Below are 23,201 nucleotides of genomic sequence, written 5' to 3' on the forward strand. Positions count from 1 at the left end.
AGGCTGCCCTCCGTCCTGGCTGCGACTCTCACGGCTGTGACCCTCTAGGCAAGTCACTTACCCCCAAGCCTCAGTTTCCCCATCGGTAACCTGGATAACGGCTGGCCCCTAGGGTTACGACGAGGTTAAAAGGAGCACGGGCTGGAGAGCCCGAGACACGGCAATTCCGTGAGCCTGCTTCTCAGGGTTGTTTCTGCGTCGTGCTTTCACAGTGCGGACACGCCAGCCAGCCCCCCGGGGCCTCTACGTGTCTGGGGGTCTCCCTCACTCTGGTTCTTCGTGCTTCCCCGTGAGTTGGCTCCCTACGCTGGCCTACGTTTCAGCTCTTCGACTCGTATTTATTCTAATACCTGAGCTTCTCTGGCCGTGTTTTCTACCGGCTCCTCCATCCCCGTCAGTCTGATAATGGCAAGGTTACACGCTCACGTGATGTTGTGCATTCCCTTACTGCCACGGAAGACAGCGGACCCTTCACACACATGCACTCACAGTGGTGTTCATGGAACCCTCACCCACCGTCACCCGTGCACCCACTTATCCGACACTGACCGAGCACTTGCTATGTGCCAGGCACTGTGCTAGACGCTGGGTGGTGAAGAGGCGGGGCAGCCGGGCCTTCACAGACACGCGGTGCGGGGGGCAGCGCCGGAAAGGCTTCCGGGGAGGGGTCAACGCGTGAGCCGCAGGGAGCGGTGGGCAGGGGAGCAAGGACATTCCCGCGGAGGAAAGGCGTGGTTGCTAGAAGCAGAAAGGGCCACGGGGCGAGGACAGGTGTCGGGGCTTCTGGGCGATGAAGCGGAGGGAGGGGGGTGGCGCCCCCGACCAGCCGATGACCCGCTGCTCCAGGTCTGCTCTGCTCGGATAAAGCCAGAAGATGACACCCCGGCCTCGTCCCGCCGGGGCTGGTGCGGGCAGCAGGAGGGAGTCTGGGTCAGGTGGCAGGGGAGAAGGCCAGAGGGTGCACGAGCACCTGGGATGTGCAGCCAGCCTCGTTAACTTGCGTACCTTGCACGTCTTCTCTGGAGACATGACTTTGGAGCTGGAGGGACCGGCGTCCGAACCCCGGCCTCCCACACACTAGCACTATGGCCCCGCAAGCCTGTCGGCTGCAGCAAGTTACGTCCCTATTTGAGCCCCATCTCAGTCCTCATCGGAGAGGGGCCAATTGCACATCATCGGGGGACACGAGTGATAGGGGGGCACCTAGCATAATGCCTGGCATATAGAATCAGGACAGAGAGAGGTGACAGAGCAGTTGTATGAATAATCCAAAAAAGGGAGATAAAATAAAAATTCATGCGTACTTGGCTTTGGAGTATATTTTGGTACTTACATCTGACCTTGGGTATGGCTGATGCTCTGGGAATTCAGAATCCTAAACAAAACAACGAAGCCACAGTGTGGAGACCTGGTTCAGAGGACCTAGTCAAGCGGGCAGTCGCCCCAGCCTGCTCTCCCGTGTCCCCAGGATGCCCAGGACGTCGAGCCCCCTCACGCCAGCACCGAGCACGTGTGGCTCTCAGGCAGAGCTCCGCTCACCCTCCTCCCTGGCCACGAAGCCTTCTGATTTGGGGACTTCCGGCTGGACACAGGCTGAGTGGAGGAGTGACAGGAAGCAAGAGTGGACCATGCTTGCAAAGGACTCGGCAAGGACGCTGCCTCGCTGTGCCAACACGATCTCGTAGGGGAGAGCGGCAGAGGCAAGACGTTGTCAGCGTGAGGCGCATCCCGTGCCATCCTGGGGCTGGGGAGTGGGCTGAAAGGTGGCCCCTGTGTCTTAGCACAGTGCCTCCCGGGCCCTGGGAGTGGGCTAGCTGGACCCAGTGGGGGGCCGCCCCAAGACACCAGGTCTGTGTCTCGGGGAGAAGTCTGGGGCCTCAGGGGGTGTGGGTCAGCCCTCGGTGGTCTGAGACCACGGGCCTGGGGTCTGGCACCACAACTGAACACCCAGAGTGCCCTGCGGCCGGTGAAGGAAGCGCCTTCCTGCAGCCCTGGCCTGAGTAGCTGTGAGCACGCCTCAGTTGTCCACCGAAGAGGCCTTTCCAACTTCCACCGCTGTATTCCCACTGCCCTTCCCCCCCGCTCCGCTGCTGGGGCACAAGACTGAAAGGCTTTCGGAAAACTGGGTTTCAACCAAGAAACCATCCTTCTGAAGTATCAAAACAAGCTGTCTCCACACTCGGTAAGCAGCAGGTGGCCCCTAGAAAGTGCCCTGGGTGGGGTGTCTGGGTGGCAGGGGCAGGCGTGAGACGGGGACCCGAGATGCCCTGGGGTGGTCCCCCAGCTGTTGACTTAACGGCTGGCCCTGCAGCCGAGACCTCACTCTCGCGTCTCCCTGCTAAGCACCCTGGGCCGCGGGGTCACTGCATCTCAGTCTGCGCTACCTGCGGAGCCCGGGGGCGGGCGGCACAGCCGCAGGGCACAGGGAGGCTACCTGGATCCCGATGGAGGAATGCCGGCTCTTGAGGAAGTCCTCGGCCTTGGACACCAGGATGGCCTTGTCGCTGGTCCGCGCGGAGCTGCTCTGGCCGTCGGAGGCGAGGCGCTGGGCCGCGGCCGTCTCCAGGGCAAGGCTCATGGCCTTGTTGCTGTCCAGGCTGTCCGTGGAGTTGTAGAGGCCGTGGCTGTCCTGGGGCCATGGGGACGCCCGCTGCGCGCGGCCGTCCTGGTAGGCATCCTGCGTGGATTCGGTGCTGCTCTGTGCGGTCACCGAGATCAGAGGCTTGGAGGTGGTGCGCGGGGGGACGGGCGGCGGCGTTTTCTTGTAATTCGCATAGGAGACAGCTGTAGGGAAAGTCAACGTGCCGTCAGCGGAAGCATCCTCCCCTCCCTGGAAACCTGGTCCACCCTTCACTGCCCACGACCCACGAGCCTTTGCAGAACGTGGGGCCTGAGAAGATAACTCAGCAAACTCCGGGGCACCCCTGCGCTCAGAGACGGTCCACGCAGATATACTCACAACAGTGGGGAATTAGAAAGCCCCCCAAATGCCACGCCAGCGACCACACTGAGTAACTTCGGACTCAGCAGGACAGATAGCAGGCACGACCCCATTTTCACGCAGGGCAGGGTCACGGGCGATGCTCACTTCGTCACACCGCGGCAAAGCAGGACCTACTCAGCTCTATCCGGGTGAAGGTGGAATATATTTATAAGGAGAACCTGTGTATGAAAAAAGGTTAGACGCACAGGAAGCTGTCCATCAGCTCATCATCGAGGGACAGCAGGGTGACTCTTCTCTCTTCTGCTTCTCTGCATGTTCCAAAAATGCTTATGATGAGTAGGTATTGTTTTTCTAATGGAAAAGCATAGAACGTGAGAAGACCGTTTGCTCCCTGTAAGGACATGCTTACTGGGTGTAAAGTGTAGACGGCGGTTGAGAAGGGACCGCGGGTCTCCAAACGCACACTGCACGGCCCTCCCGCACCTCCCGCCTGCCCGTAGCCAGCGCCCCGTCGCCTCCCGCCCTGCACTCACTCCCCGGCCGCCGCCAACCCACCGAGGGACAGGAAATGCCTTTGGACGTGAAGTCCTATTAAATGTCTCTTTAAAGGCCACCCCAAATTCACTAGACATATTTGCCGGGCTCGGGGTGTTACTTATTTTTCCAGCGAGGTGAACGACGCCGTTTCGACAGGAATGTTCTCCGTTATAGTTAATGATTTTTCTTTATCTGGAACGGAAGTGCTCACCCAAGGGCTTCCGAACGGACGCCATCAGCGCGACCCAGCACATGCTGTGTGTGCCACCACATGGGGAGGGCCCGGCCTGGTCTGGGAGGACAGACTGAGCGGATTTCCCCTGCGAATTTCAGAAGCTGCCCAGAGCCGGCGTCCTGCGGTGGCCCGTGGGAGCACGTCGTTTCCGCTCTTCTGTTCCTGGGGATTTCAACGCGCTCGTCTGTTCCTGCGATCTCCCCCAGTGACGGTGTGACCTGGGTCAATTTGTTCTCCTAATAAATAAAACCTCAAATGTCATTCCAAATAAAAATCGGCAAGTGACAGAACAAAATGAGTTTGTCGTGTCAGGATGATTTGGGTTTGAAGGCATAAAAACTGCACGTGAAGATTTACGCCGTGGACACGTTTCTAAAAGAATGCATCGGAAGAGACTCGGGAAGGTGGAAACAGGCGGAGGAGGGCAGTTACTGGAAGCGCAGGCTTTGAACTCTGTCTGCACAAGAGGAAGATTTTTCCCCCCTAATGTTGATTGACCTCTGAAGGAAAATGACTGAACACAGACCATGTTCAAGGCATTATTCTAGGAGATTCAGAGATTCAGCGATGTGCACGGCAGGTTCCCAAGCTCAGACCCTTACCACTGATTTAAGGATACGTGGGCAGGCCTCCTGGGCAGAGGCTGCTGGGCGCCCACAGCCATGCTGCTCGCTGGCCTTCTCCCCGCTGGGGGACACCGTTCCGCCCTCCCAGGATCTCCCCCTCATCTTGCGTCCCGGGCACCATCCTCCAACCCCACGTCGCCTCTGCCTGAATCCCTGCGTTTGCCAGGGTGGCTGGACATCCTCGTCCCTGAGCTGTCCTGCCCTTGCTGTCCAAGCGGCTGAAGTAGTTAGGTTGGTGTAAGAAGGCCTTTGTGTCCATCTGATTTCAGAGAATCACAAATGTGCTCACCTGGGCACCTTGCTGTGCTTGGATCTCTTTGCCTCTGAGACACTCCCTCCAGCCACCCGCTCTCTCCTGCACTCACCTGTTCCTTCTCCTCCTCTCTGGCTCTCACACCTTCCCTTGCATTAAACCTCAGAAGCCACCAGACCCCTTGCTCTGCTGGACTCTCCCTCCTTCCCTACTCACCACCCGCCTCTTAAGCCCACCCTCATGGGCCCTGCCAAACTCGGTCCTAGATCCGTAGGGATCCACAGGAGTCTGTTTGGGACTCACCGCACATCAGACGGGAGTCTGCTGAGTGCAGAATGGGCCGCTGTGGGGCCGCCACGGGAGGAATCCGCAGAGGTGTGCCCCCTGGCCCACAGTCGGCTCTGCCCAACCTCAGAGCTGCCACGAAGCCCCCCTACCCCCCGGCTCTGACTGGCGCTATACCAGGGCTCCCATTTGCCTTGGTGTTCAGAGCCCTGCCACCCCACGGGCATCGTCCCTTATAACGGACATAAAACTAACGGCTCTGTGTTCAGCAAGGGACAGCGGTCTCAGCGGCCTCTGTGTGCATGCGCTTGCCACCTTGACTGCTCATCCCCCCACTACCTAGTCCTCTCCTTGGAGGCTTCTGCAACAGGTGGTCAGGGCAGATCCCTGGGTGCAGGTTCCTTCCCCCGCCCCCCTCACCTGTACCTTCCCCTCCCTCCCCTCTGCACACTTCTCCTGCTGTCCCTCACTGCTCTAAGGGTCTCCAAGCACTGAATCCAAAGCCCATTTTCGACTCCCCAAGCTTGTGACTGTGTTGAGCCCATTTCTTTCTTGAAAACGGTTGCTCCTCCTACCTTTACTGTTGGGCGAGTTCATTCTATTTCTCCACCTTCCGTGACAGGCCCCCTTCCTAAGGCTCCAGAGCTGTCAGGGAATGACTCCACGCTCGTACTGACCGCCCACACTCTCCTGGATGTGGGGCATCGCTTCTCCTCTGCAGCCCGGTCTCCCGCTCCGCGCTCGGCCCCCTCTGTGGCCCGTCTTGTGCAAGGGCGCCCCTTGGGCTTGTCTTCCAGACAGGACAATGATCCTCCCGGGCCCCAAGTCAGTCCAGTCCGAGCTCAGTTGATGGCATCTATGAACTAGCTCAGCTCCTGCAGTGCTGAGTCCCGAGTGCCTCGTCGTGCCTCTTCTTGGCTGTTGCCGGCCTCGTTCGGCACCATCCTCTCTAGCCTGTCACTCCGCTGGACCACCCATACACAGCGGCCACACGGACGCTCCCACAGACATCCCTGTGGGCCCCCCACGTCGTGCCCCCGCAGGCCCTTGCCTCCTTCCCGTTATTTCCACAAGTGTGTGATACGAGAGGTCTTATGTGTCCCCTGACTCTCAGGCCCAGGAAATGTCCCCCTCCGCCCTCCCGGCCCCGTGCCTACATCCATGGCAGCCTCTGTTTGCGGGGAGGGGTATTCACCAGACTCTGACCTCTTTCATGCTGGGGAGATATGCGTTCCCTCGATGCCCAGCGTAGTGCTTCGCGCATGTCTAGGGCTGGATGAGCTTATGGAAAAATCCCGCAGCTTTACGACACGGCCAAGGTTCCATGGGGACTCCACCCCAATGACCCGGGGCCATGCAATTTCAGAATAGGGGAGCTGCTGTAACAGAAGTAAAATGCAAACCACAGAAAACCCACATTCCTCAGGAAGCTTATTTTTGGCCATAGAAAAACATCTACAAATATGTTTGTGCTTCTCAAATAATAACATAAAGTAAAATAACTTATGTATGCCATCTGTAAGTTTAACTTAAACATGCTGTACAGTTGCACGAAGGGGAACTATTCCCGGGCTCTGATACGAATAAGACTCCAGGGCACAGCAGGATTTGGTTGGAAATCATTTTGAACATCTGGAAAGAGTGAAGCTGTGAGAGGCAGAATCTCTAGAACTTTTTCAGGGGTTGGAAAGGGGGTTGGAAATATCCTGCTGACCCAGAGTCGACACGGACTCTCTGCTGACTCAGGGGGAAAGAGGGGGGTGCCTGAATGTCAGGAGCTTCTGGAGAGAAGCCCGGCCTGGGACAGAGCGCGTCGGGGACCGGATGCATCACACAGACTGCAGAGACCAGAGGGACAGGTGGACGTCCAGCCACCACTGGCAGACAAGAGGGAGTAGGAGAGCAAGCAGGACTCCTCCTGCCTGAGGAGCATGGAGTCTGAGGACTGTCTGTACTCACAGGTCAGTCGGTGGGCAGCATTTGGGAGAAGGGCTCCGGAAAGTGGCCCCGGGCCAGGTTTTCAGTGCAAGTGGAGAGAGGCAGAGGTCTGAGCGGGCAGCACAACGAAACGCAAGTCGATACACCGGCCTTCAGGGCAGGACCCTGTTGCCAGAGGAAATGGAGTCAGGAGCAGCTAGGCCAGCCGTTTCATCAGCTGCCTCCACGGGGCTCAGTCCTTTTCTAACTGATGCCGCAGGCAGACCTGCGGCTCAGATCAGACTCCGTCAGAGCTGCTGAAAGCCGAGGCTCCTGGAGGAAGCCCGTGGGGGAGCCCAGCCACGAGGCCTGAGGTCTGAGCAGCTAATGCTTGCTCTGCGCCCGGACACCTCACAGCTCGCTCTGGAGGCCAGGGGGACGCACTCTTCTCGAGGAAGCATGCCATCCTGAGTTGGCGAGAGCACTCCAGCCCGGCACCCGGCCGGACCCGGACCCGGACCCGGGGCATTAGTGGATCCAGGCAGGGCTGCGGAGGGGCCTGGCTGCCCAGCTGTGCTCATCTGTTGGTCTGAGTGGAACTGAGGTGCAGCAGAAATATGCAGGAGGTGGGGGTCCAGCGCCGTTCCCAGTCCCGTCCATCATTGGTGTGCTCGGCGACAGCCGGTGGGCAGGGCTCTGCATGGACCCCAGCTGCGCGGTGAGCAAGGAGCCCCGCCCTGGGGGTTCTGCTCTGGGGACTCTCAGACCCTCACGTTAGATACGTCCGTGGGCTCCCAGTGGTGCTCAGCTGGGGCGGCTGCACCCCCTCTCTCTCCAGGGGGCCCCTGGCAGGGGCTGGAGGACGTCCTTGCTGCTGTCACAACCGGGGAGGGGGGCAGGGTGCCACTGGCTTCTAGAAGGAAGAGGCCAGAGGAGCCTCCAAACCCCGTCCGGGGCACAGCCCAGCCCCCGACACGAAGGGCTACCCAGCTCGGAACGTGATAGTGCTGAGGCTCAAACTCAGGGCAGGCGAATCGTTTCATCCTTCTGGGTGGGACTCCTTGGACCCTCTGTGACACGAAGGGACACGTCACATCCCAAGGCATTCACCGTCCTCTCTGGGGGGAACAATACGCTCCTAAAAGCTCAGAAAACATGCCTGCCTAGCAGTTTACAGGTGAGGCCTCCTGCTGATCCCTGTGTAGGGCCTGGGGCTTTGGGTGACTTTCATTCTCCACGACTCAGGCTAACGTCAGAGGAAGCTCCACTTGTATGCTGGCCTGAGGCCCTCAGCTCCCCGCACTACTTCCTGGGAGCGGGAGCCTGACCAAATGAGTAGACTGTCCTCTTACAATTTGTCATTTCCTTCTGTTTGGTTACGAGCTTTGGCGATTCCCTCTTCTTCCCAATCTGGATGGGGATTACTGCGCAGAGTGTATTTCTCTCCTTGACGGTGGTGGCCCACTGGAAACCTTGTTTCTTACTCAGCCTTTCTTAATTCTACTTCACGGTGTTAATGTATCAGGGTACGAAGTGTGACACATACACACGAGTAAGGGGACGGCCGGGGAAAGGTGTGGCGAGAGCTCGCTGAGGGAGGACTGCATACGGCCACACGGAGGCTAGGGGGTTGTTTCGATGCTAACCCGTTCGGCACCGTTCCTTTCCTGCAAGGAGAGTCTCGATCCCTGATGCCATCTGCTTGGAGATGCTGTGGAGCCACCAGCCGGCAAGCACGGCCACCCAGCGCGCTCCACGTGGCATATGCACGCGACGCTGGCAGCTCCCCGGAGGAAATGCTGCTTCTGCAGAGACGGCAGGTCTCGGCACGGGCTGGGTGGCAATGAAGGGCAGCCGAGAAACACGGGAACAGAGGTTAAGAAGTTACTTCTGCCTTAACACGGTTGTATTGCCCTTCGCCCTGTGGAGATGAGTGGAAGGGTGCTCGGGAAAATACCAAACTGGCCGCGCCCTCCGCTGTGTCCGCTGAGCAGTGAAGGACGGCGTGTGCGTCGCAAGGACTGGGACACCTGGAGGGCGGGCAGAGCAGACCGATCCTCCCGGACTCCAGTTCCAGCTGGGTCACCCCTTCGCAGCCGTCTGCAAACATTGCCCCTCTTACCCCCGTGCACAGAGGTAAATCTCCCAAACGTATTTAGTGCAAAGAAACTTCCCGAACAGATATCTTGTACATACAAACAAAATTACAGAGTGTTACAATTTATCTCCGCGATCACAGGAAAATCCAGCATCACGTCTTCTTGCCTTACAGTGCATTTGCTACAGGGTGATAATAGGAATTCTTAAATTGGCTTCATTGTAAAAATGCAGCGGAACAACATACTTTCTTGAGAAACTGATTAAAACTGGGCAATGCTCGGCATACATCAAGGACAATGGACATCACTCAAGCCGGGGAGGGTGTGGCGGAGTGACTTTTTCCAGGGAGGCGAGAGAGAGTCGATGCTGTCTTCACACTGTGTCCGTGCGCCAAGCAGACAGTTTAATAACCATTAAAGTGGGAGTGTGGTTTGCCATCAGTGTGGTTTGTCCAGACCAGCAAACGGTGGGGCCAGTTTCTGGGCTCTCAGAGAAGCTACTGATCAGCTTCGGTAAAAGATACTCTTGTCTGGAAGAGTGATGTTCTTCTGCATGTCAGCAAAGCCCGGATACCGAAGTGTTTATTCGGGCGGCTCTGGTCTCCTACTAAACATTGTAGGAAGTATGTCCAAATAGATGATTTTCCTTTGCTTAAAGAATTCAACTGCCTGCAACGTAATCATTAATTTTCACTGCCAAACCACGGAGGAAATTTTATAACAATACAGAGTCAACTGGAGGCGTTGCTAGGAATGCCGTGACTAGGGACACCCCAAAAGCTGCCACCGGAGGGACTGCAGAGACCTTGCATTTCCTCTTTGTGGGTACCAAGGTCACCTGCCTCCCCATCCTTGGTTGCCATCATACTGTAAGATTCTCTGGTTCCAGTAAACATTTGTCTTGAGCCTAAGACACTGGCTCCATCCAATTGCTCATAATCAAATTGAAGAGAAGGGCAGAAGGACTAAAGTCTGCATCAGAGCCTCACGAAAGCCCAGGAAGAGAATGATCCAGGGCTGAAAGGGAGACTTTCTGGAGGACACGGGCTCAGGCTGAGTCTTGGAGGCTGGACAGAGCGGGCGATGTGGGGGAGGACGCAGCCGGTCCGTGCTGAGCGTGCGGGTTACTCTGTCTGCGTGGACTCACCGTGCTTGATACGGGACGCAGCGCCCAGTGGAATGGGGGTTTGGAATCAGTGGGTCAGGAATTACTGAGAAAACTTGGCTCCTTTAAATGATACTCTAAGTTTGACTGATTCTCCCCTAGTGGTCTGGAGGCTCTTGTTCAGGGGATAAATTGACTGATTATAATAGTTTTCTAGGGATACCATCTCATTTCTTTTTAAGTGTCATAGAGTTCTCTTCAAATTATTTACTTTCTGGGGAAAATATCAAATGGATGTTCTACTGCTCTTTCTTCCCCCAGATGGAAAAAAAATGTACTTTAATGTTCATACACTTGCTCTGATACATTTTAGTGGTTTAATACCTTGACGTATTATGACAGTGCACCTTCCAGAACACTGACGCTCCTGGTTGAATATCCTAAAACCACAGTGGCTGAAAATTTCTAGAAAAGGGAAATTCTCTGTATTTCCGTTCTGGTTCTAGTAGAACTGAACTGACTCTTCCTTGCTTCTGACATAAAATGAGGTAACAGGGATCTTGGACAAATTAAATTCTCTCAGCCTCAGTCTGCTCATCTGTAAAGGTTACATATTCGGGATCTGTTGTCATGGGGATGGGAGATAAAGCCCAGAAAGGGAAGGACAGAGGAAAGTGCTCAGCAAGGGCAGCTACTATGGTGTTGGCCACGTAGAACCACCCCTGCGTCCGCCGTGAGTGAGTAGAAGTAATACAAGCTCACAGAAACCGTGGACTGGGCGGAGCCCCTCATCGGGACCCAGTCACCACACGTATGTTTAGGAGGTCTCTCTGTCTGAAGTTCTCCTGGGAGTGCGTGCGCACACAGCCACGACCGGGCGGCATGGGGTCTGCACTTTATACTTTATTCCTTACCTAAGCTGCAGACAACCTTGCCGGGTACATGGCATTTGGATTTCCATTTCCCAGATGAGAAAACATGTTCACCTGGGTTTAAACATCTTCCTAAGGTCAGCCAGGACGAGGTGGCAGAACTGGGACATCGGTCCTCGCCAGTTGTTGGTTATAATGATTCTTTCCCTCTTTCCCTGACCCTGTACTGAGCTCAGTCTGATTTCTCACGGCTGGATCTGATTTTATTCCTCCTTGCCCGTTGCAAATGTAAGTGAGAGAACCATTTATCGTTTCAGCAAGAATTTCCTCTTAATAGGATCAGTTCCAAGTTTTCTAAAGAAATAAAAATAAATGAAATACATCTGGCAGCAGGAGAAATTTTAGACCGTACTCCCACTCTATGGCGCGAATTGTTTGAAGGGCTGTTAGCTGATGGGGTTGAGACCGAGTAAGAGGAAATTAATTGCAATTATCTCTCAATTCCTTACAGGATGGAAAACAGTGAAGCCATTTTTGGGAAAGAGGCCTGATATTTGCTTACTCATCTAATGAGACATTTCCTCGGTTCACAGGAAGTTCAGAAGGGACTGGAGCATTGCAGAGCCCCCACGTTTCTGCCTTACAGAACTGAGGAAGCTGAGTGACAGGAAATGAAGCCTTCCCTCCGGCGGATCAGCCCTCTGGCAGAGCACCCAAGTTTTGCATCCTAAATAGTAAAACTTTGCATGGGAAATTTTTCTTCTCTGTTTCAGCTGAGTAACAGTGATGTTCGAAGCCCTTCTCAGCACTGACCAGCCATCTGGAGAGAGGGAGGGGACGCTGCCCCTCTGTTAGCACATGATTTGCAGTCACGCGGCCAGGACAGCAGGTGCCGCTGCCGGCCGAGAGACCCAGACGCAGCCTGCTCACACCAGAAGTGTTCTCTCGTGCTTGAATGCCGATGGAAAAAAGTCCTTGAACAAATATGATAAAGATGTCTATTTATACAAAGTTTTCTTGGAAATAGCTAACAGTTAGTTGATGAGCACTTACTAAGTCCAAACACTGTATTATTTTGAACATGAATCACTGCATTTGATCTTCCGGAAATCCTAGGACGTAGAAGCAGGTTGGCAGTGTCCTCAGTCTCAGAGACGGTCCACGGAAGACCTGGGGTTGCCGTCCAGAGCAGTGGGTTCCCTCCAGACAGCCGGGATGGCTAGCTAACGGCCCAGGGCAAGTTCTGGTGGAACGTTTGAGGATTTCCTACCCCTGGGATCTGAGCAACCCACATCTCCATGGAGGGAGATACATGCATGGGGGGGAAAGGGGGGACAGACACATTTATAATCCCCTGAAAATACTTATCCCTTGTCCACATGATTGATTCCCCTTGCAATGGCCCCACCATAAATCCAACACATGGATTTAATAGAAATAAATGATGCTTACTGTTTTGAGAATAGTAAATATAAGTTAAAGAAATAGATTTAGAAATACACATGAAAACTTCCAGGCACCCTGATACCAGACTTATTCTCACATGTTAGTATGGGAGTCAAGATGGGATTTGTAGGGGCGCCTGGGTGGCTCAGTCGTTAAGCGTCTGCCTTCGGCTCAGGTCATGATCCCAGGGTCCTGGGATCGAGTCCCACATCGGGCTCCCTGCTCGGCAGGAAGCCTGCTTCTCCCTCTCCCACTCCCCCTGCTTGTGTTCCCTCTCTCGCTGTGTCTCTCTCTGTCAAATAAATAAAATCTTTAAAAAAAAAAGATGGGATTTGTATTTTAAGGTATAAGATAGGCATTTAATATACATCTTGAACGTACCCCCTATCCCTTAGAGGGGTCCTATGTCCATATGACATGGTCCCCCATGGGATTTTGAATGGGACGTTTATAGCAGAACAATAAATCACATTTATATTCCTGGTTAATTGAACACTTTTGAATTTTATAATTTAAAAATTAAGAATCAGCTGTCACCCTTCAGTAAATCAAAACTGCAGTACATAAACTATTTTAGGTAAATAAAATAATACTGAGACAGAATTTTTGAAAAACTGATATAAATCAGTGTTTTCACTCATTCATCAGTCTGCTCTTGTGACAAATATTTGTTGGTACCTATGATCTTGTGGGATAGAATTGTGTATTCCTAAATGGCTCATTATAGTTAGAATTAGAAGCTTGGAACTATAGTAAAGAAAGAATTTAAAATGATCATTTGGTCATGTTAATTTGCTGTCAGGAATTAAAATAAACAATTAAATCATTATACATATTCAAGAAAACCATTCAATTATTCAGCTGGATAGTTTGGGGATAGTAATTGTCTTAATTCTGTGTATATGAATACACAATTAGAATATACTCACCAGAGCTAATACTTACTAATTACAGGCATTGTTATCTATCATTTTCTATATGCATATCAGGCAAACCTTAAATACAACTGAAAATTGAAAATTTAATTTAACAAGAGAATGCTACTGAATTCTCTGCCAACAGAGAAAGGTTTCTAAACAATCACATAAAATTTATTTAAATGTAAGTATCAAGTAAGAATTTTGAAATAAAAATGAAATGAATATTTAACTTAGTATCTTAAGGTGTCTGAAGACCTATTTTTTTTTTTTTTAAACTGAGTTCAGGCATGAACTCCTTTTGGTTTTAGAAGCCTGTCATGGATGTCTGTTACTGTGTGTAAACCACGATGGAAATCCTTGGTGGCTGTTCGAGTGGCTTCCTAGATTAACACATACCTGTGTCTTCTAATCCAATTACCAAGTTAGTTTAGGTTTTGCTTGTGTCCCGGAGATCAGAGCAGTTGGGGAGAATCACCTCAAAAACCTGGGGTCCAGGGAAGGAGGCAGCTCAGCAAAGTGCCTTCCTTCTTGAGTGTATTTGGTGCCAACATACGCCTTTGTGCCATCAAGAAAAGGTTAATTACACGATTTAAGATGGAAGAAGCCATGCATAGAATCCAGTTTGGGAAGATTTCTGTAAAAATTGCATTAGATAAAAGTAGTGAGGCCCAAAGGAAATGGTCTCAGGTGGATTAGTTCTTCCTGCCTAGAGGTGAATAAACGGGGCTGGGAAGAGGCGTGCAAAAACAGTACTTCCCAGATATATGTGGGGTTGGGAAACCTTCAGAAGGAACTTCCCAGAGCCCTGGGGCTAAAGGGCTGTCAGCCGGGCACATCCTGGCCTCCCAATACTGCACGAGAAAGGCTGCCATGGCCAGCTGCACAGCCACCAGCCACATTTAAATGACCTAACTTCTGAAATACCTCAGTATCTAAACATCAATTAACAATCAGCCCCTGTGTAACACCAGCTGAGTTTCCAGTGCCCAACGGTCCCACACGGCTACTGGTCCCTGCGAGGAGAGCGCAGTTACAGAGCATCTGCATCACCGGACTGCCCTGGGCTGGAACATTCTTGCCCTGCACAGTCCCCTGAGTACGTATGCACCCATCTGTTCCACAGACGACATAGAGCAAACGAAGCTGGTCATTAGGACTTGCCTTTAGGTCTTCAGAGTGTTGGGTTAACAAATCTATGGAGGGAGAATCTGGAGGAACACATTTGATTTGCCGTCTATTAGCTTGAATGAGATGAAACTAAGTGCTGGCCAATCTACGCCGTTCCATGAGATGTGGTCATCTCAAATGTGAACAAGGATACTTTACATACATGCCTAGTGATCCATCCACACCAGGCGTTCTGGACCCCGTTTCTGAATGCGTTCCTTGCAAGGCATTCGCCAGCCAAAAAGGAAATATAAAATTAGCATTCCATTGTATAGAGCACAAATACGTAATCAAGATGAAGCATATTTCAAAGGGCGAGCGTCACCGCTGTTTGAATGTAAGAGCCACGCTTAAATTCACGGTCCTCTGTTAATTAGAGCTTCACAGACCACAGCACGAAAGGAATTACAGCCGTCAAGTCCATGAACGCCTAAACGAGAGTCTGCATGTTGGAGAAACCAAACTTTGAAGGCGAAAGAGTCAACATAAAAGATGAAAGCCATTTTGACACTTTAATTCATGTTAGTCTTAAAACGTAAGTGTAAATCAGAGAGGATGCAGACACCATATCCCACAGCCACGCACAGAACGCTTTCCCTGAAGTTACAGAAAACGAGGTGGGCCATCTAAGTTCTGGGGCAGCGAGGACGGGCTGGCAGCAACGACATCTACTTCAAATGTGTTAATTAGCAAGAAATTATAGTCCAACCAGCATTTAGCATCTTGTAGACGGTAAAACAAAGTGATGACAGTGTTTCACTTCTCCAGACGCTTCCTCGTGTTTTCCTTTTAAATATTTAAAACTCGCTTTACATAATAAGAACTTGGATTTTCCAGAGAAAACGTGTGTGTATTGGTTTGACCTGGGGCATTTAATGGTGAAGGGAATCTATATTAAAGTTGAACCAGAATTACATTTTTACTATCAAAATTTGGGGAGGGGGCGAGTTCTCAGACTTTGTTTTGTTTGACGGTGAAATCATGGATTTTCACATGAGTTTTCACACGTGGCAAACAGGGAATGTGCGGCCGGTGATCTGTGTAAGTTAACGTATCCGGAGTCGTGACTGTCTTTTTGTTCATGGAAAAGAAAATGATCTTCCATGAAAAGTTAGTAAGTCAGTAAGGCAGATGCTACTTGCCAGGGTAAAAACAGTACTCACTCCTGACCTACTGACCCTCCTGATGCTCGGAGTCCAACGATCGCATCCCAGACAGGGCCTACCTCTCCGCACGGTTCGGTAAGGAAGTTGCGAGGCCCCCACCCCCACGGTAGGGATGGCACTGCCATGACCTCAGGTGACTGTGCCGGGAAGTGTGGCCACCGATCCTGAAGCAGGAGCCAAGCGCCGACGCGAGCCTGCCGTGAGGGCCCCGCTGACAGCGGCCGGTCGGATGGCTGCTGGCGGTTGTGCCGAGAGGCTGGAGCCCCCCGGCCAAGGCTTCCCTGCGGCCCCGGTGTCGCTAGCCGAGCCGGAGCGAAGCGTGCGGCCAGAGAGCGGGGGGCGCCCTGGGAGCTGAGAGCGACGGTGGTGGTGGGCCGGGCTCGCAGCACCATCAGGAGCGGGGGGCCTCTGCAGGAGGATCCCTGCTCCTGACAAACTCACAGACAAGGAGCACGGACAGCGGCAGCGTGAGGTTGTCTGTGAGCTCCTGCTCTGTCCTCGTCAAAGACGCGTCTGCTCCAAATCCCCCGCCCTGCTGGTTCTGGTATCGGGGCAGCCCTCCGTCCGGTGCAGGGCAGCGCGTCCTTCACGGGCCCGGGCGAAGGGCACGTGGAGGAAAACTGCCTGCTGAGTCATCAGGGAGCACGGCCCGGAGAGAAGAACACGCGAGGGAGGATGCACACGGGCCAAAGCGGGAGGCTACTGCGCTCTTCGGAAACTGCTCCCAGCACTCTGGCTTGCCGGCCAGCTCCCATTGCTGTCTTCCGACGTTACCCTTCATTAAAGAAGATGCTCCGACCCCGAGTCCTGGCCCCAGAGAAGCAGTGATGTCAGTCCCGGGGTGAACCCAGAGACGTTCTGCCGGGGACCCCAGGCAGGGTCGGTGCAGTGACAGGTGCGTCCCTGACATATGCCCATCCCTTGTGCCAGGTATCCTGAACATTACAGAAAAACCTGTTCTCCTGTCCCCGCCCCCCCAGCCCTGTGCCCTACCCAGGGTACAGGTGGCACACCAAACCCAGTCAATTATTAAAATAATATCATTACTGTGGGGGAGCCTGGGTGGCTCAGTCAGTGAAGCGTCTGCCTTCGGCCCAGGTCATGATCCCAGGGTCCTGGGATGGAGCCCCGCGTTGGGCTCTGTGCTCAGCAGGGAGCCTGCTTCTCCCTCTACCTCCCCAGCTCCCCCTGCTTGTGCTCTCGTGCTCAAATAAATAAAATCTTAAAAAAATTAAGATATACATTATGTTCTAAGGGGACAGACGTGATGGACTGAAGACAGACTCCAAGCACAGCTTCATTAAAGTGTCTGAAAAGCACCACCATGCGGATAAAACCCAGCCCAAGTTTCTGCCTAAATGTAGCCTGTGGTTTAATATTCCATTAGCACCAGGTGAGTGCTATTATTAAAAAAACAGAACAGAAGCACCAGCATCTCTAAATGCCACCTGCCTGCTAATGAATGTAAGGCTAGAAACAAGACCAATTTGGTTCTCAACGGAAGAGGGGGAGCATTAGTAGGCATTTGGGGCTGGATGAAATGAGCCCCACTGGCGCTCTGGTCCTGTATGGAGGCCTCTTTGGAGAGGCCCCAGGCTCCACATCGGCCCCGAAACACGGCGCCAAACTCACTCAGAAGCTAACCACGCACGAAACAAGCTCTCCTGCAGCCAGTCAGGTATCTCTCCATGTTGCGCACCTCGCAGGGGAAGGCCACACTCCCGCCGGGGGCTGTGCCCGGGTTCGCAGCCAATAGGGACGACAGAACTCCCTGCTGGGGCCGCGGGAGGCCAGGACCCCACCTGCAGAGCGAGGCCTTGGCAGACCGTTTTCAGGAGGAACGGTGTCCCGCCTGCCACGCGTCAGGGCTCCTGCTGCCACCACCTGCTGGGGAAGCATCCCAGCTGGGGCCTCCGAGTCTGCACCCAGGGCTCCGCCGCTCTGCGGAGGCATGGGAGGCCTGAGCAGTGGCCGTGGCCGGGCAGCTGGGTGCCCTGATCCAGAGCTTGAGCCGGGCTGGGAGCTGCCGTTCTCACGGCACCGAGGCTTCTGACCCCTTGTGCCTTTTCTGGGACCAGTGACGTGGCCGCACTCATTTGGTTTGGCCTGAGGGACATGTCACGGGACCGTAATGGGCTTTAAGAGTCTCAGTCGCATGCTCGTGTCCTGGGCCCCTCTGATGGGATCGGAAAAAGATGAGATTGGAGTGTTTACAAGGTCTGCCGACCGTCCTATCACAGAACGTGGACCTCGAGCTGAATGCTTGAGAAACTGAATGCCTTTCTTTGTTGGCACTGGTCCCCAGAGTACTCGCCATGTGATCCCACAATTATGCTGAGTGCATACTCTCTTGTTCTGGATGCTGGAGACGTGCATTTGAAGAACCCGGGTGAGTTCCAACACCTGCACTTGCCCCAGCATTTCTGACTCAGGGACTTGGCTCCATGCTCTCCTCCAAAGCCAAGAAACGCAGCTGTAGACCCTCTGAGTATCTCTTGAAAAGCACACAGTACCTGCTCCTTGAGTGGCCCCACATGCCAAAGATATTCATCTTTTTTAGTAGCATTTGCCAGAAGTTACGTCTCACAGAGACAATTAAATCCCGATCTGCACGAAGGCACATGTGGGAGAGGCTCCTCATCTTCACAGTTAAGATCTAAGATCCAAGCTCACGCTGCAAATATTCAGAAAAGAACGTTGGCTATTTTACGAATCATAGAACATTCTGTAAGAACTTAACGTTATTCGAGAAGAGATTAAATGTTAACTAGCAAGTCTTGGTAGAGAAGTTTTGAACATGGTTATGATTTATTGATCTGCAGCCCCTCAATCTGTTTCACGTTCTGTTCCCTCTCACTGGACGAAGCACCTCTCTGGTATTTTACAGGTGTTAAGCACGATAGAGGTATTTGTGGATTGGATTCGGCTGATGGTGTGTGATTGATCAAAATGGAAGCAAATGAATGACCGACCATAAACCAGTACACGGATCAAGAGAACGCCAAGCTTCTGTTGCAGAAGGAGACAGTTTAAAGAACCAGAAATGAAGCTTCCCCCATTGCACCTGCGGGGCTGACTCTCTGGAGCCCAGAGCACCTGCAGTTCCTCCACCAGGGATGAGCTTTCTGATGCTTCAGCTAATGAATCTCTTCCTTCTTATGTATCCTGCTCATACTCACGATAACATCAATACGATCTGCCGTTTCACTCTTCGTTATCTCTTTCCTCCTTGGCATCCGAAAAATAACACGGGGCTCAACGGAGGGATAAATAGGACCCGTGATCAATCCACTGGGATTTTCCAGCCCTTCCATTCATTTCTTATGTTTAGAAAGTACAGCATCTTCATGGCTACGTTAGGGTGAAATAAAGCCCGTCCAATGACATATTTTAAAGAGGAATGCTTTACACCTATGAATAATAGATGTTTTCTACATCCTGCATAAGGTTTTCCTTACCACGTGTTACTGCCACTTGTCTGTCATGTGGAAGTGTCAGCAGAGATACGAATCCCACAGTCCACATCCCTAAACCCCAAACCAGCTCACTGTGATTGAGTGTGTGTGGGTGTGTGTAGCATTTTTGGTGTCTGAACAGTAGTTGAAAGATTAAGCTCTGAGCCATCAACCTCGTTCAACCCTTTCCTCCAAATCAGGACCATGAACAGCCAAACTCACTCCGTGTAGCCGAATCCTGCTCCTGAAGATATATAATAAATAGCTGGCACTCACTGAAAGTCTGAGTTTCGAGTAGCTCTGGTGTCTTCGTGAAGGCAGAAGAAAGGTAGTGGTGGAATTTTTTCTTCACTTACAGAAACATTTTTGAGACACGTGCGTTCCACTTTGGCCGTCTTGAATTTTAGAGAAAGGCAGTTTCCTTACCTATAGAGAATGAGAATTCAACTGTGAAGGGCTGCAGGCAATGATTCTGCCGTCAGTGGGCCACGGAGCGCCTCTTCTCGGAAGTGTGCACAGAGGCTGTCCGAGGCCCGGGTCAGGGCGCAGCCGTGGCACCTGGGGAGACTGCCCCACCACGTCCACAGTGCAGGTACATCTTTGCGGTATTACTTGCATGTCTTTTTCCTGCAGTCCTTCCCATCACAAGCCGGCTCTGGGGTTCCTCTTCTTGGAGGTTTTGTTGGGGGGAAGCCAACTCCAGGGTAACCTTGGCTGGACCTTTGTGACAGCCTGAACTCGACAGAGAGTGTGCCCGGGGTCCGGGTGGGGAGGGACGAGAACGGAGCCTGCAGAGGACGGGGGTCTGTGGGCCTCTGGGAGCTGCAGTCCTGGCGAGGCCTGCATAAGGCCAGGAGACTCGGGGGGCCCTCAGAAGGGACGTGGAGATCCCGGGCAGCTGGCGCCAGGTTTCCGGGGGACTTGCTGCCCCGTGGGGGTGCCAGTGTCACCTAGGCCTGGGCTCACCCAAAATGACTCCTGGTGAATCAGGCAGGAGGGTGAGGCGCTCAGAACCGGGGTGGAATTGATTGCAGAAAGTAAATTACTGTATTCTGTCTCGCAGGTCCGTGTTGTAGACGGTGGGCTCAGGTGTCCCGTGGAACGTCTGAAGAAGGCAGTGGGTGCTCAGGAACTGGGACTCCCCACAGAGACAAATCGAAAAGAAGAAAAGCCCAACTGGATAGTAGCCAAATGCAGGGGGAGTTTAAATATTGAATTTAAAATATAAGTCAGTGCAAACTGTTCAAGTAAATGGATCTAAATATTTTATAGACTGTAGATTCTCAAGTCAATTATTCATGCGTTCAGCAAATATTAATGGGGTCCTGTACCCGGTCGGGGTAGATGAGGTGATCGGAGAACCTAATTCATCTGGCGTGTACCCCTGAGCACCTCGAGCATGGTCGTGACCTTCGGTCAGTCCTACGAAGTATATTAACTCGAGATAAATGATGTCCTATCACTGCGGGTTTGTGACTGTTTTGGGTGGGACGTCCCAGCCTGTCAGCCCCGGTCATGGGGTGTGTGGTTTCCAGCTGGTTTCACTGGAGCTGGTGGGTTCAGACCGGTCAGGTAGCTGGAGATGCCTCTGTGACCAGTGCCCCACGAAGGATGGCCACCATGACCACGCAAGCCCTGGGCTTCCCGATACCACATCCTTGCTGCCACACGGCTGGTGATCTGAGACCCGGGGACGAGGCATGTTCTGTGGGACCAGCGGTGTCGGGGGTGGTGGGGGGAACCCACCCTGAGACCCCTTTGGAGACATACCGTTACTCGCTGTTGAGTGTGTCCAGCCATGAGTAAAGCTAGTCCAGGAGCACAACCCGTGTGCGTCCTACAAGTCCTTCCAGCCATGGGACATGCAAGGTGATTCACGTGTGACGAACTCAAGCCCCTTCTAAGTGCGGATGCTGCTCTGGATGTTCCTGATCGCATGTCTGACCTTCCTAACAGGGGCCTGTTGTCAGGGCTCTCACACCTCGGTAGAGGAAGACAACACACAGTAAAAAGTAAAACAACTTCTGATATCAATTATCTATGAGAAAACCCAATGGTATCAATATAGAACGCTGCACATATCTGACCTCGTTGCTAGAGGCAGAGAAATCTCACTATGAGGCCTGCTGGCGGGGAGCGTGTGTTCCCAACCCTTTCCATGCGCTATGACCCCTCAGCGGTTTGGCGGAGCCTACAGCCTCCTCCTCAAAATAATGTTTTAACCACAAAAAATAAAATGCAGATGATTAAAGAACTTACGTTGAACTACGGTTATCAGAATGTTAAACGTCTTGGTGACACAGATGTGAGTAGTAACGTGGCGAACAATGAGATCCGACAGCAGGACTAACAACCACTGTTACTTCCAAGCCTGATGCACTTAAGGGATGTTTTGGAATAGGGTCAAGAACCGAGCAGCCGCCGCTCTCTTGAGTTCAATACTCAGTGAGGTCGCAGACGCCACCATCGTGAATGCGCCCTGCTGCCCGCATCCGTAACCGAAGGAATTCTTAGTCAGAAGTTAGTCAAAATACTCACCGTGTGACCCACTGGCATTCATGCAGCCCCGACTGTTGCCTATATTAGGGACCCCTGGACTCCAGGTGGGGACCAGCTCCAGAGCAGGTGACCTCTGCCGAGAGCGTGTCTGCTCTCCTCAGGACAGCTTCCTGCAGGGCGTGAGCCGCGGACACTCCTGGGAGAGCATGGACGCCTTGGCCCAGAGCCACACGCTCCAACCCTGCAGACCTCCGTGGCCCTGACGGCTCACGCTGGGATGAGCCCCAGCCCGCGGGCCCTGTGACTGCTGAGTCTCGGGTCCCCCACAGCTACCGCTCACCGCTGCGCCGCCTCTGAAGTCTGACCTCTCCCTCCCCTCTCTGTGGGCTTTTCGGGCGCTCACCGTGTCTCTGCTGTACTAAAAGAGTTCCCAGACTTTCATCTGCCTTCCGGCTCCTTTCACTCCGACAGGCCTGGTGGACCTGTCCCCCTCCTGTGGCATGTGGTCCTGGCGGCCGGGACCCGCTCTCAGGCCCTGGTGGGCGCAGTCAGGCTGGATTTCCCTTTCTGAGGTCCGCAGCCTGGGGGAGGGTGTGGGCTCTGGGAGGTAAGAAGTTTGCTGCCTGGGGCTGAGGCTCGGCCATGTCTCCCCACGGGGAAGTTACCAGGCAGCAAAATGCTGATTTCCCAATTTGAAGAGTCAGGTAGGACGAATTCTCTCCTACCCATGGGAGGGTCAGCTTTCTGTTCTATTCAGCCCCTCGACTGACCAGACATGGCCCACCCAGATGAGGGAGGGCATTCTGCTTTCTCTGTCCTACTGATTCAAACGTTCACTCAGCAGGGAGAAACCAAACCCTTGCAGAAACACCCAGGAGAGTGTTTGACTAAACATCTGGCCCAGTCACGCTGACACATGAAGTCAACCATTCCAGGAGAGATTTTCCAACATTCCTCAGAATGACAATGCTTTCGTTCTCCACCGTATAGCCACTCGCAATACAACAGGAAGGACGTGCGTGTAGCAAGAAGTCTGATTCTCTTCCACTCGCGTGCCATGCTTCAAAGGATAATTTTCTTAAAAGGCTAATTCTCCAGAATCTAGGAATTCCTAACTAGAAACCATTTTTGTGTAAGTCCAAAATTGTCGTATTAAATTGTCTCAGGTGTTTCTTGGAACCCAGAAGCAAAGAATGAAAATCTGAAGTTACAAAAGTAACAAACGAATTATAATTTCTAAGTGCATTTTAAAGATGGTGTATGTGAAATGATTAAGTCTAGATAACCAATAAACTGAAATGCATACACAGGACTTTATGGTCACATTCCTCTCGTTTCCAATGTGAGTTTTTGTTTTTTTTTTTTAAGATTTTCATTTATTTATTTGAGAGAGAGAAGGAGAGAGAACAAATGGGAGGAGGGGCAGAGGGAGAGGGAGAAGCAGGCTCCCCGCGGAGCAGGGAACCCAACGCGGGACTCAATCCCAGGACCCTGGGATCATGACCTGAACTGAGGGCAGATGCTTCACTGACTGAGCCACCCAGGTGCCTCAGGACTAATGAATCTATGTTGGCACCTAAACTGATCAGAAAAAGAAGGAATCACAAAAGGCTTTTTGGAAGAAATGATTTCTGAGTTGCATCTCAAGGCATAGCCAGGAATCACATACAGAAAC

At 52.8% G+C, this 23,201-nt stretch overlaps 1 protein-coding gene across 1 annotated transcript in view; it reads right to left on the bottom strand.

Annotated features, from left to right (window-relative positions):
- The window catches only part of DLGAP2 (DLG associated protein 2), a 188,484-nt gene that overhangs the window by 32,479 nt on the left and 132,804 nt on the right, over positions 1-23,201 (bottom strand). Inside the window, exons 8-9 of the mRNA XM_035003849.1 lie at positions 2,435-2,784; positions 1,334-1,375 (exon numbers count right to left, since the gene is read on the bottom strand). Of these exons, the coding sequence (XP_034859740.1) occupies positions 1,334-1,375; positions 2,435-2,784 (392 nt within the window). The remainder of the gene's footprint in view (positions 1-1,333; positions 1,376-2,434; positions 2,785-23,201) is intronic.

Source organism: Mirounga leonina, unplaced genomic scaffold, assembly GCF_011800145.1.
Source record: "Mirounga leonina isolate KUSES-001 unplaced genomic scaffold, KU_Mleo_1.0 Mir_128, whole genome shotgun sequence".
Taxonomy (NCBI): domain Eukaryota; kingdom Metazoa; phylum Chordata; class Mammalia; order Carnivora; family Phocidae; genus Mirounga; species Mirounga leonina.